This window comes from Hyaena hyaena, unplaced genomic scaffold, assembly GCF_003009895.1.
Source record: "Hyaena hyaena isolate Hyena2069 unplaced genomic scaffold, ASM300989v1 scaffold_199, whole genome shotgun sequence".
Taxonomy (NCBI): domain Eukaryota; kingdom Metazoa; phylum Chordata; class Mammalia; order Carnivora; family Hyaenidae; genus Hyaena; species Hyaena hyaena.
In genome coordinates this window covers 517,057-530,772 of record NW_024080831.1, presented here as the reverse complement: position 1 = coordinate 530,772, position 13,716 = coordinate 517,057, and the positions used below count along the sequence as shown (strand labels likewise).

The following is a 13,716-nucleotide window of genomic DNA, read 5'->3' as shown; positions in this document are numbered from 1 at the left end:
TGGAATGTAATTCTTAAAAGAACTGAGTTGAGCTAGTTGAGCCTAGCTCTGCAGAGCATCACTGAAGGTTGTAGTGCTTGTCCCCAGGGCAGTGCCACCTGCATGCACACTCACCTCCTCCCCAGCGGAGACAGCGGGCCAGGTCATTTCCTGTTCCAAGAGGCAGGACAGCTACCGGTGGGTGCTTTGCAAAGTTGGCCTTATCTGCAACCCACACAGAGAAGAGGAAATCATATGCCGCTGGATTACAGAAACTTTGGGTTATCTAATCATCCCTGACCTTATGCTTCATAAGATCAGGGATGATTCCATAGCATTCTTTGCTTGAATAGCTCCCATGATGGAGAGCACACTACCTCACAAAGCTGGTTCTTCCATCTGCAGCATGTGAACCACTTCTAAGGATTCTTTCACAATGAGCTGACTGTCTCCCTGTAACTTGCACCTGCGTATTCTCATTTCATCCAAATTCTCTCCTTTGGGGTAACAGCATACACCTCAAAAACAGTTCTGTAATCATAACTAATACTTTCTCCATTTATCCCTCAGACTAAGTCTGCGAGGAATTATTATTCTCTTCATAGATGAAGAAGCTGAGGTTCAGAGAGGGAAAGTAAGTCCAGAGACAGGACCGAATCCAGATCTCTGTGATCACAAGCCCATGCCTGTCCTTGCTTCAAGGGCTAGACAGGTGCATGTTTCGTAGAACAGGTGAGTCTGAGAAATCAGGGAATAGTGGGGGATTCTGGAAAACTGAAGCTGCCTCATCTAAAGTCATTCAGGTTCAAAGTTTAAAAATAATATTGTGTTTGACAAACAAAACCTCAAGGTGTCATTTGGCACCCAGGTACCAGTTTGTCACTTCCACCCACCCCACCCCAGACTTGCAAATACACAACTCCTAGCCTGATCTCCCATGCTGGTTGTGAAGGAGCATCAGAACGAACCATTAGAGAAAACACAGCAGAACGTGTGTGGTTCAGTCTGGCTGCAGGCCTACAGCAACATGTAGGTCACCCCGAGAAAGCTGGAGCAGGCACGGGCACCCCCTGGGCTCCAGAGGGCGCCACTGACATAAGCTGCAACGTGCTTTGGCGCCTGGGGATGGGGGTCATGCTGACTGAAGAATGAGGGTTGGGGAGGGGCGAAGCAGGAATCAGCAAGTTGGGCTAATGCTAGGGCTGCCCCAGCAAGAGGGGAGTTCGTAGGTCCCCAGGCTGTGTGACTTGTGCCAGAAGTGGCGGAGCTCAGACCAGAATGGGAGTGGAGATCACCACCAGGAGGTGTAAGCTGGGGGACAGAGCAAGGTGATGGATTTTGTCATGTTTCCCAGAACACACGGTCTGCATTTATGCCTCCCTGCCTTTGTACAGGCTGCGCCTTTCACCTGGAAGGCCCTAGTTTCCTTATGTCTGCTCCTTCTGTGGTCCCCATCTCAACAGGTCAAACAACTTCATGGCGCTGAGGCTAGGAACCCAGATGTCATCCTAAGTTTCCCCGCCCCCCTCACCCTGCTCAGTTTCCATGTGCTCTTTCCTTAACACATCTCCCCACAGTCTCTTCTAGCTATTCCTATGGCGGCGTCCGGGTTCTCCTGTGTGACTCCTTCCCCCTGGTCTTAAAGCCACTGCTTCCTCTCTGCCTTCCCAGCCTCAGTGCCCCCAGGGGCTCTCCACACCTTCAAGGCAGGCTCTCCCTGAGCTGGAGCCCGAGCAGTGCACTTCCCTGCTCCCTGCTTTCCCTCTGTCACGGCTGCTCTCATCACGTCTAACATGGCACTAGGGCCTGCCTTTCGCTCTAGCCTCCTGCTTGACATGTCAACCATGCTGAAGTATTTCCAGAGCCTTAAGTCTTAAGTATTTCCAGAGAGCCTTAAGCTCTCTGTTGCTTGGGCGCTGCTTCTGGGAGGCCCTCCTTGCTTACCGTTGTCTGGGTCAGGTGCGTCTCTAGAGTGTTTCTTCAGCGCTAGGGATGATCTTACAATTGACTTTTGTAACTGACTACTCATCGTGCGCTGCAACCTTCCTGGGGGATCTACCTCTCATCTACCACAGTATGTCTGCACACATTTACGGAAGGCCTACTATGTGCTGGTGCTGTGTTAGGTGCTATGGCTCTAATAGTGGGTCCAAGTGCCAAGACACAGGCTCTCACGGAGCTTACGATTGAGAGGGAGAGACAGATATTAAAGAGGTATTCATATAAGAGGCATAGTTTCACATTCTTATTGGAAAGGGAAGAAGTGTGATCATATAAGAAGGTGACTGAGGCTGGGTCCTCTGAGGAAGATACACTTTGGCTGAGATCTGAAGTTGACATTGAGCAAGGAATGGCCAGGAAGCATACCAGACAGGAGGAACCACTTGTGCAAAGGCCCTGTGGTAGAAGGGAGACTGGTATATTCAAGGGTCCAAGAGAGGGACTGGGTGGCTGGAGTCCAGAGGGGGAGGAATGGAGATAGGAAGTAAGGCTGGAAGGGCGGGCAGCTGCTAGAGCACCAGGACCTTAAGGATCATTTGAAAGGTTTTTGTCTTTATCCTAACAATAATGGGAAGCCACTGATAGGCTTTGCACACATCATGAACCCACTGACATTCAGGCTTTCCACTCTGGTTGTAGAGTATGAACAGATCAATGAGAGGACCAACATAGGGTGGCAGAAGGCGCTAAATAAGTAATTAAATATTCTTGAATGAATGAATGAATGAATGAATGAATGAATGAATAAGCATCATGCAGTTATCTCTTCCACCACTGTTACTTCTCTTCATGTTGCCAACCTGTTACATGACCTTTCTTCTTCCGGTTTTGGGCATATCCTTTCCCCTGTGTTCTCCGCAGACAAACTTTGTAAAATCACCAACGCCTACGTTCTCCCTTGTGACGGAGACGGAACCACGTGAGCGGCTCCCAGGATTGCGGCCATCCACCCTCCGCTGATCAACTTTTCCTTCCTCGGCTCCCAGAGGATGCCTCCCTGCTCCCACAAACAATGCCAGAGCCGGAGGTGACAGGAGAGTGTGGGTGGCTGCTTGTGTCCATGGAAACAAGCGCCCGCGGGGCGCAGAAGGTGGCAGGTGTGCGGGTGTGGTCCCACCCCTTCCTGGTGGTCTGCTTCGACCCCAGGAGGCACAGCCTTCCCGGCCCCGGTCAGGGTCTGCCCACGCCCATCCCCGACTCCTCTCTTCCCCTCATCCTGTGAACCGCATCTTCAAAAGACATCCGAAAGCCGACTACCCCTCACCACTTCCTGTGTGTCTCCTGCTGTCCAAGCCTTGGTCACCTCTCACACGGGTTGCTGCAGGTACCTCCTGGCTGGTCTCCCTGCTTCTACCCTCTTCTCAGGACCTGTTGTGTCCTTCCTTTGCTCGAAACCACCCAGCATCTTGGGACGTTTCTGGTATGAAAGCCATATTCTGTTTACTGCCCTACATGTCCTAGTGACCTGGCCCTGCGTTCGCTCTGCTACATCCTCTGCCACTCTTCTCTCACCTGCTCCCTGCCAAGCACACTCTGCGGTCCTGCGGCCTTCAGCAGCCTGGCTTTGCTTCTACCTCAGGGCCTTTGTATTTGCTGTTCCTCCTGTAGGGACTGCTCTTTCCTCAGGTATCTGCATGGTTCACCTCTCCTCCAGGTTTCCATGCAAACGTCATCTGCAGTGTGACGTCTTCCCGAAACACTCAGTCTTAGATTGTAGACCCAACCCTACCCCTCGCTGAGCTCCTTGCCCCTTCCCTGCTGTATTTTTATCACTTTTTGCATGCTGTATATTTTCCTTGTTTTTGTTTATTTGTTTGTTCGCTTATTGCCCGTCTCCTCCCTCTAGAAAGGAAGCTCCGCAAGGGTGGGGTTTCCATCTCTTTGTTCACTGCTGCATCTCCAGTGCCTGGAGCAGAGCATGGTACGTGGAGGTGCACAGGCAGTATTTGTGGAAGGAATGACAGACAAGTTAGCCCCCAGCATTTACAGAGGAGGAGACATCCAAGGGCCCACCGATCCAGGCAGAGCTGGACTGAAACCCAGGCCTCCTGATTCCCAGTCAGGGCTCTCCCCACTGCCATTCTAATCTAACCATATCGGACACAGCCCAGCATGACTTTTCTTTGCTTGTACCGATCTGCATTCTAGACATGCTTTCCGGACTCAGGTTCCAGGTGCTCAGTCCAAGGTGAGCCCAGGCCACTCACTTATGCTTAATTCTTTATCCACTACCCTGGGTCTGCCTGAAGACCTATTCCCGCCCTCCCTCTTCCCCCACGAGCTTCCCAATCTGGCCTGTCCTACCTCCGCCCAAACCCCAGCCATGTTTATGAGGCAAGGCCTGAAACTAAACAGTTACATCTGTACCTGTCCTTCCATTTCTTTCTTCCACCCAAGGTAGATACAATGGCCAAGCACTGTAGTCAAGCAATGGTCCAGGAGTGGAAACAAGGATGAATAAGATGTGGCTCCATTTCTCTTTCCTGTTTATTGCCTTCCTCTGACTTTAAATAAACTCGAGAGCCCCTCCCAGCCCCATTCTTACCGATGCAATCCAGAATCCAGCCAACGGTCCCATCTCCGCCACAGGCTAAAACACGGAAGTCTGGAGTATCACGGAAAAAGTTCAGTCTGGGAAGTAAAAGGCCAAAACAGTCTCAGTTACTAGGCTGTGGCGGACATTTTGACACTGCTTGAGTCAGGGTCTCTCCGATTCTCTGGGAGTATGTTATAGCCTTGATTCCTTTTGGGGTTGAAAGGGTCACTTAGTGTTCTAAAACCAGCACTTACAGAGGAAACAGTACTACTGAGTATAGAGAAGAACGCTGGGGAGCCATCCTTGTATGAGGACAACGTGACTCAGCATTCACCACAAACAGAAAATGGTTTTCTAGAAATTCTCTATTTGTGCAGAGGCGGCCATAGTTTGCTTATTTGGGCACCAATACAGCTGACCCCCAACGTGTGGACTCCTCTCTGGCTCTCCTGCATGTTCTGGCCTCACAAACGGTCCTCTAAGTCAGATGCAGTGAACTAGTGGATCCTCATCCCAGTGTCCTGAGGGTCCAGAACCGAGGGGAGCAAGTACCCGCTTCTCTCGGAGGCCTTCACTTTTTAGAGTAGGGCTGTTTTTTTTTTTTTAATGTTAATTTACTCGAGAGAGAGAGACAGAGAAAGCACAAGGGAGGGGCAGAGAGAAGGAGACAGAAGATCCAAAGTGGGCCCTGTGCTGTCAGCAGAGCCCAATATGGGGCTCAAACTCATAAACCATGAGATCTTGACCTGAGCCAAAGTTGGACGCCTAACTGACTGAGCCACCCAGGAGTCCCTGCAGCAGGGCTCCTCACCTGGGGCCTAGAAACCTCGGGGGGGGGGGGGGGGGGGGGGGGGGGGGGGGGGTTGTCTATAGATAGAAACCAGAGTGCCATGAACTTGGAGGCGAAAGTGTTAAATTCTTACCTTCCCTAAGTTCTGAGACTTAGCCTCTCCTTCAATTATGGAAGTGGGCAACAAATCACAGAGGTATTAACACTACCTGTGACTTTGTTAGAGGTCAAAATCACAGGTATTTTAATGTTTTATCACAGTTGTGGCAGGCCTCCTACTACCAGTTATGCACATCACAGCTTTTATTTAATAATAGTTATTGGACTTGTCTCTGGACCTTGCCAAAAATGTGTTAGTAAATCACATATATCCCCATATCACAAGTCTGTGTTTTTATATTTTGATGACTGTCTTTTCAGTATCGTTAGAGATTGCCTGGTATTCCTCTATATTTCATTTTATGCACTAGCAAGTATTCTGAGAAGAGGTCCATTGGCTTCATCAAACTGCCAAATGGGTTTCTGGCACAAAAAGGCGCAAAACTTTTGCTTTAGAATAAATGTGACCTGTGAACACACCGGGGTGGGACTCGGGAACTGAAGCTTAGAGGTTCCTTTTGCCCAGCCTGGCGGTCGGAGAAGACCCTGGGGCTTTCTGAGTCGCTGATGCATCTGTGGGCAAATCAATACTTCCTCCCTCTCCATCTCTTCCAGAACTCTGCTCTCTGTTAGGAAGTGAATTCTGAACAGAGGCTCCTTTCAGTTAGACAGCCTGCCTGGTGACAGACTGACCCCGCAAAGACACTCAGGGCCCAGCAGCCCTGGGAGTAGCCACCAGGCTTGTCATGTGGGGCAAAAACAATTTAGGATGGATGAGGTGAAGCTCCAGTACTGCATTCAAGCATCATGATGCCCTAAAAGAGAGGGGGCTGGTATAGGAGCTCGCAGGCTGCCATTCAGTCACAGGTCAGTAACTGCCATCATGGTGACTATGACGGCACCCGTAGCAGCACAGATGGGCTCTGAATTGCAATTAGTTTTGCAGGTAGGTCATGGTAGAGGTGCTGCACTTGCATTCATGCTTCTTTCCCCCTTTTAACTGGGTCTTGCCCCATCACAGCCATATAAATAATAGCTTTGTGGCAAACAACTGAAGACAGGGACACAGTCCCTTTTTATAGTCCTTCCTGCAGCCCCCTCCCCACCCCCACCTGCTGAGGGTCTTGTGGAAACTGTGGAAATGCAGGTTAAATGGAGGCTGGGCAAAGCAGCTGTCTTCTGGGAAGCCCAGCCTGGCGTACAGATCTGAGCACCTGGCATGGAGACAGGCTCGGGCTGGCCAGCAGATGTCTCTAGCGCACCAGCTGAGTCTGGTAAGAAGCCCAGTCTGGGTGCCTTCCAGCCCCAGGCCGGAGGGGCCTCAGATTCCAGGGACCGCAGCCATCACATCGGTGCTGACACTGGGCCCAGCTCCTCCCACCAGAGCTGTACTCTGCTGCCTCTGACCACTCTCCCGCTCCGCTGGGCAGTGAAACAGCCAACGGGCACATTGCGGGAGAAGGGCCAGGGGCAGCTTAACAACCTCTAAACTGGATAATCCTGGAAAAAAAGTGACTTCACTGAATAACCAATTGCCCCGGTCCTAAAGGGCTCCCCAAAAGAACTCGCAGCAGAACTCTGAGTCAGCAGTATGGATCTGTGAGCTGCTGACAGTGACAGGAAAACTCTCTCCCCTCCCTGATGACCACTCAGTATGAAGACATCAGCTAAAACAGCCTTGCAGATAAGTTAACATAAAAAACAGCCTTGCAGATAAGTTAATATAATTTACCAGCCCGCTCTTCCTGTCAATCAAATGAATGGTGTATGTGCTTTTTCCCTTTTACAGAAACAACTTTTTCCAGGGAGGGGTAAAGGAGGCTACTTCTCAGACTTAGCCATAAGGGGTGTTGATGAGTATCCCCAGGAGCAAATAAGAGTAGAGGGGAGGAAAAGAAGATGAAAAGAGTAAAATGTCAGGAAGGATAAGTCCACAGATGAAAGAGACATGAAGGGTGACCAAAGATAGGTATCTTCTTCAGAAATGAAGGGTGGAGGAGGAGAGATAAAAAGGATCATTTCTCCATACCCTGGAGTAGGCCCCCCATTGTCCAGGTTGAAAACTTGTTTGGGGTTGAGCAGATAGTGGAATTTCCGAAGAATTCTATGGGGGAAAAAAAAGAAAGAGAGAGACAGAGAAGGAGAATGTCATTGTGAGAAGGCACAGTAGGGCAAACACCTCTGGGGTCCACTCATGGTGGCAATCTGGGTCCACTGAAACCCAAGAAGGGAGAAGACTGCACACAGGCCATGCAGACCCTGAAGCCCCAGGTCCAGCTGGCATCATCCGCACCCTTGCACCCTGGCTCAAGGCCTCCCCACCATCCAAGATTGTAGCACTCAACCCAGGACCATCCCCCTCTTGCTGAAAATAAAGCTTCTATTCTTAAAGCTTTATTCTTCTCCCAAATGTTCTGTATGTTCTAGGTAGTGTGATTCTGCTCTTTGTGGACTATACAGAGATATCGAGGAACCTTCTATGGAAAGCCCCCAAAATCCTGGGATCAGAAGGAAATGCAGGAGGTGGGGCTGGGCAAGGAAAGGCGAAGGGGCCGGAGGCAGCGACCACCTCTAGGCTGGGTGTCGAAGCTCCAGCGAATCAGGTCAGTTCAGCAGGTGCTTTGTCCCTTGGACTAGGTAGGGGTTCTTGCAGTTCTTGCTTCAACCCTATTTATTATTTTGTAAACCCAGATTCCAGGTCACTGCATTGTCTGTCCATCGCCCTGAGCTGAACAGGACAGGGAGGCAGAGCTCCTTCGCCCCTTTCCCTTCTCTCCTCTTACTCCCTTAGTGCTTCCAGGAGACTGAGCATTTCCTTCACTGAGGAGGTAGTGCCCTGCTTTCTCAGGAGATAGACAGGCCAGGAGGTCCCAATCAAAGGAGTCCTGCCACACCTCTTAAATCAAGAAAGGACCTGGGAGGCTGGGAAGGAAACAGGCGTCTCAGAACTTGGTCCGACCCTGGGAGCCATGATAATGGCTCATGTGATGGGCCCTAGGCTAAGCATATGTCTACTTTAATCCTCACAATGCAGCTATGACAGGAGAAATTATTATTATCTCCATTCATAGGGGAGGGAATCAAGGCACGGGGATGTTAAGCAGTCAGTTGAACCAGGTCATAAAGTGGTAAGTAGTAGGGCTGGGACTGAAACCCAGATCTGCCTGTCTCTGCAGTCCACCCTGTTGAGGGAAGAAAAAGCCTGAGTGAGGTTGCCTCAGCCGCTCCATTTTGAAAAAGAAGAGAACATACCTTTCTCCTTGTCTCCCTCCACTCTTGGGGTTCACCAAGACCAGCAGGGGGTGGGTACCCGGGGTGGGGATGATCTTATACTTAAAAGGTAAAAGAAAAAGAAATTAGCTCTTTTTCAGCCAGTAGGATGGAAGAGACAAAAGTTGACGCTAAGAGGGCTTCCGGGAAAGGTGGATGGGACGCGCTTCCAGCATGGAAGAGAGGTAGCTAGAAGGTACGTCTTTGTCCACTGGCTGAGTTTTCTGAGGGGTTAAGCAGCTAAATGTCTTCAGCTTCAGTAGCCTTTAGTAGTGTTAATGGTGACAAGAGTTTGAGGCTAGGATCAGAGATGCGGCAATGGCACTGTAACTGCACGATGATATGGTATTGTGGCTATAAACACAAGATTATATTTTTTTTTTAATTTATTTTTTTAAGTAGGCTCTATGCCTACTGTGGGGCTTGAAATCACAACCCTGAGATCAAGAGTCCCACACTTCACCGACTGAGCCAGCCAGGTGCTCTTATAAGCACCAGATTATATTTTGTGAGGGATACAATGGAATATAATTTTAGAAGTTATGGTCCTCTGGTCATATGCATCAATCAAATAACAATCATGAAGTTAACCATCACTTCCACCAGCACCTTCCAAATCCACCTTTCCAGCCCCAGTTTTGCTCTTGAGCCCTGGTTCCACATTTCCTACTGTCCAATGGGTACCTGAGCCAGATGTCTCACATTCAATCACTGCAAACTCATAAGCCCGAACCCGACCTGTCTTCCTTCCCCACAGACCTGGTCCTCTCTCCTGGCTCAGTTTCTCTTAAACGTACTATTATCCTTCATCTAGTCTTCTAGGGAAGGTCCTGTCCTGCCAATTATTTCCCTGGATGTCTCTTTATCTCTGGCAGCTGCCATGGTACCCACCCAGCTTGGGCTTTTCCCACCTCAGGTAAGTCCCGTACTCAGTTTCTTCCTGGGACATCAGTCATGACACTGTTGCTCAGAAACTTTTAATGACACCTTGTTGCCCAGAGGATGCAATTCAAATCTCCTAACCCAGGATCCAAGACATTTCAGCATAGCCCCAATCGACTGTTGCCCCCTAACTGCTACAGCTCTCAGCTGCATCCCATCCAAGTCTGGCTCTTACCCTCGAGTAAGTGTGTCTCCTGACTTCCCACCCTGTGGGGCTGATCCCTCTGGTTTCTTCTCCTCCTTGGTGCCCCGAAGAGCCCACTTCCTTTTTAAAGAGAACTTTTCATTCTGGGAGTCCAATTCAAGAGCTACTTACAATGTAAAGCTTTCCTCAATCATTGCAACTGAAATCATTGCACTTGAAGTATGTAATACCATCTGAGCTTCTTTTGTTGCCCATTCACATGGGTTTTGTTTTATGTTTTCTTAGGTAAATGTCTCAAAATATCAACTAGATTTGAATGTCTCAGGAGCAGGGCAGGTGTGTGTATAACCCTCCCAACCAAGCTCCTCATGACACCAGATATGGGAATGAGCACTTAATAAATACTTGTGGATTCAGCTGAAGGACAGATTGGTACAAAGATATAGCTATATTCCGTATTCAATGTGTGATGCCTACTTTTCCAGATCTCAAGCTAAAATTTCAGCAAGCACAGCACCATGTTGTTTCAAATGGACAGCAGCATTCTTTAGAGTTTTTAAGATTCATATCATCTTCCCATGGTGACGACTGTGTGACACCCAGAAGCACCTTGGAGCCTGAGGAGTAATTCTTTACCTCCAGGGATGATATTCAAAATACTTAACAACCCATACAGCATGGGCACTCCCAATCAAAGCAGATGCAGGATAACGAGATAGATGCCAGCTGTAAACAACTGGTCTACATGCATTGTGTGTGTGTGTGTGTGTGTGCGTGCGTGTACTCCATCTGCCTTTCTAAGCATCTACAGCTCTTCCATATTATTAAGGTTTCTCCATCATTATTGCTTATGTTTTAATTTTCAAGACACACGAATCTGCATGTTCTCATTTAATCGTAAAGCATCTCTGGGAGGTGGGCAGTGCAGGGATTGCTATGCCCCTCCCTTTTCAAGTATAAAGAAGAACTTCTGGATCTTAACTTTGTTTTGGCAGATCACATTCTAGAGACAGCTCGACAGTCTTGGAAAACCCATTATATATTTTTTAGTCCACACTGTTGTTAGTATTTCGGTGGGCATATTGAAGTTTTATATAACTTGTTCCTAAAAGGGTGATACAATTTATTTTATCAGCAATGGGATCAACCAGCGTCCCCTTTTCACCACTTGCCAACGGTGTGGTGGTCAAAGATAATTTCCAGAAGCTAGAAATAAAGTGTCCTCCTGTGTGATGTAATCCATCAGATGAGAAAGCAAATGTTGAGATCCTGTCCCCCTTTCCCTCCCCCCCCCCCCACCAATAGCTGTAAACCAACTCAGAATGAGAGATGGGAATCATTCTTGTGGAAGTACCTGCGTTAATGACCTGCCCACAAAAAGAGGCCTATCATCAGACTTCCCACCTTGCCTGTCCTGTGACGAGNACGGTGTGGTGGTCAAAGATAATTTCCAGAAGCTAGAAATAAAGTGTCCTCCTGTGTGATGTAATCCATCAGATGAGAAAGCAAATGTTGAGATCCTGTCCCCCTTTCCCCCCCCCCCCCCCCACCAATAGCTGTGGACCAACTCAGAATGAGAGATGGGCTTGAGGCTTGTGGAAGTACCTGCGTTACAAGTTCACCCTTAGCTGACACGCTGCCATCAGACTTCCCACCTTGCCTGTCCTGTGACGAGAGGAAAGACAAACATATTTTGAAGAAAAAAAACGCAAATATTAAAAGTGATCATGAGAAAAAAATAGTTAATATAAAGAAAGAGAATACAGAACCAGTATAGAGTAGGGAAGAGTTTTCCAAAATGGTGCTTTGGATCTAAAAAAAAAAGAGAAATGCTTCTCTATGGGTTTCTCTCAGACTCCCCAGGCCTCTATCATCGTTTGCTCTGACTTTGACTTCAAAACACTGGAACAGACCTACGAAGAAGAAATGCTGAAATTGGCAGAAATTTACTTTGTTGATTTAGAAGCTTGAGCTCTGGGAAGGAAGGTCTTAGATCTGGCTTCTCTGCTCAGCACTATCTAACTGATGTGATACTGAGTAAGCCACTTTTCTTAGTTTTGTTTGTCCGGTTTTGTTTGTTTTCTTCAATGCTTAGTATTTATTTTATGGAGGTTTATTTTGCACAATATAGTAAAATGTTCAAATCTAAATCTCTGTCTTGATGAACTTCTGCATACATCTATGCCCTTATAACTACTGTCTCTTCAGGCATCACTCCTGCCTTTTAAATTTCATAAATGAAAACCTAGGGAGTATCTCTTTTTGAGTCTAGCTTCTTTTGTTCAGCATTGTATCTTTGAGATTATCCACATTTTTGTGGCTCAGCATAGCCTCTTTCTCGCTGCAATGCAGTATTCCTTTGCACTGATATGCCTCAAACCCCTCTGTCAGCATTTAGCTAGGTTCTAGTTATTGACTGTTATGAACAAAACCAATATGAACATTCTTGTGCAGATCTTTGGTGGAATAAATGCTCAGCTTCCTTCCTTCTTCCTCCCTCCCTTTCTTCCTTTCTTTGAGCAAGTGGTACAATTGAGTGGAAGAGGGGCAGGAGAGGAAGAGAGAGAATCCTAGGCAGGTCCCACAACCAGCACCGAGCCCGATGAGGGGCTTGATCTCCTGACCATGAGATCTGGCCAAAATCAAGAGTCAGACGCTTAACCGACTGAGCTACCCAGGTGCCCCTAAATGCATGTATTTCTCCAGCAGATATATAGGAGGATGTGTTGGGTCACAGAGTGTTTCCAACCTAGTAGATGCTGCCAACTGGTTTTCCAAAGTGATGTTTTTCCTTCAGCCTTTTAATGAAAAAGGAGTAGCTAGTCAAGTCAAGGATGAAATGTGAGGGATCATTGAGACTCAGCAACTCTTGAAGACAGAAGGGGTCAGTTAAGGTGTTTGGTGTTTGGTTTGGAAAGAGGAGCCTTCAACACAAGAGGCAGAAAGGTTCAGATGGAGATAAATGGACTTGAATTCTCCTGCTTTCCTCTCCAAACAGGGTTGGGCCCCCCAAGTAGGAATTCTCAAGGCAGAGGAATTTCCATGCTTAGACATAAGAGACAGGCTGACAGGGATGGGCAGGGGTGGGGGGCTGGGTGGCCAGGAGGCCTAGCCATGTGTAGGTGGTGGCAGAAATTCCTGCAACTGTGTTCTCTGCTGGCAAGGTGCTTAGAATGCATGTGCTTCCCTTGATGGGCAATTTTGGAGCATCTAGGTGGCCAGCAGTTGCTTGGAACCCATCAAAGGAGTTTTCTCTCACAATCTGATGAGGGTGGCACTGACCTTTCAAACTTGTAGCGAAAACACATACCCTAGGAGGTGTGAGGAAGCCCTTGGAGGGACGCGACCCATCCGAACTCTGCCTACAAGTGAAATGTGGAGCCCAGAGAAACCTGGCGGGGCAGCAACACTTACCCGGGTGACAGGGCATATTGAAGTGGGCAGCAAAATATGGTCTCTCAGTTCCCCACCGTCACACAACGTTGATAATTCACATTTGCGGTGAAACTAGAGGAGGACAATGAAGGTGAGAGTGAATGAAAGTGACCAAGGAAGTATCAAGGGTGAGGGTTCAGAGGTTTGCTGAGGAGGCAGTTATGTAATACTCCCCCACATCCTTATGCACTGCCGGCTTTGGCAGTATAGCTCTGTGGGGTGTGTGTGTGTGTGTGTGTGTGTGTGTGTGTAGTGTGGCCATTGGTGCCAAGCTGGCTACAGGCAGAGAAAGAAGACCAAGTGCTGTCCATGACTGCTGAAGTGAAATGGTCATGGGCAGGCCTGTGACCTTTCAGCAGGGCACCCCTGTGTGGATTTCAGAACCCCCCTTGCGTATTTGCTCCCTAGGCTCTGAGACTCTGGAAGGCAGGAGATCTTAATGAACAAACTTGCAGGAGGCGGGAAGTAAAACTCAAGATTCAACCTGTGTATTTTAATGGATCCGCGGTCTGATGGAGG

At 48.4% G+C, this 13,716-nt stretch overlaps 1 protein-coding gene across 3 annotated transcripts in view; it reads right to left on the bottom strand.

The window, feature by feature from the left end:
• Positions 1 to 13,716, bottom strand: part of DGKG (diacylglycerol kinase gamma) — a 172,756-nt gene that overhangs the window by 109,713 nt on the left and 49,327 nt on the right. For all 3 annotated transcript variants that reach the window (XR_005530140.1, XR_005530141.1, XM_039241717.1), the window contains 6 exons: positions 13,177 to 13,269; positions 11,368 to 11,427; positions 8,658 to 8,737; positions 7,435 to 7,509; positions 4,526 to 4,611; positions 115 to 204 (listed from right to left, as the gene is read on the bottom strand). Coding sequence is in view for 1 of the 3 variants with exons in the window: in XM_039241717.1 (XP_039097648.1) it covers positions 115 to 204; positions 4,526 to 4,611; positions 7,435 to 7,509; positions 8,658 to 8,737; positions 11,368 to 11,427; positions 13,177 to 13,269 (484 nt within the window). In the remaining 2 variants the exon portion in view is untranslated. The remainder of the gene's footprint in view (positions 1 to 114; positions 205 to 4,525; positions 4,612 to 7,434; positions 7,510 to 8,657; positions 8,738 to 11,367; positions 11,428 to 13,176; positions 13,270 to 13,716) is intronic.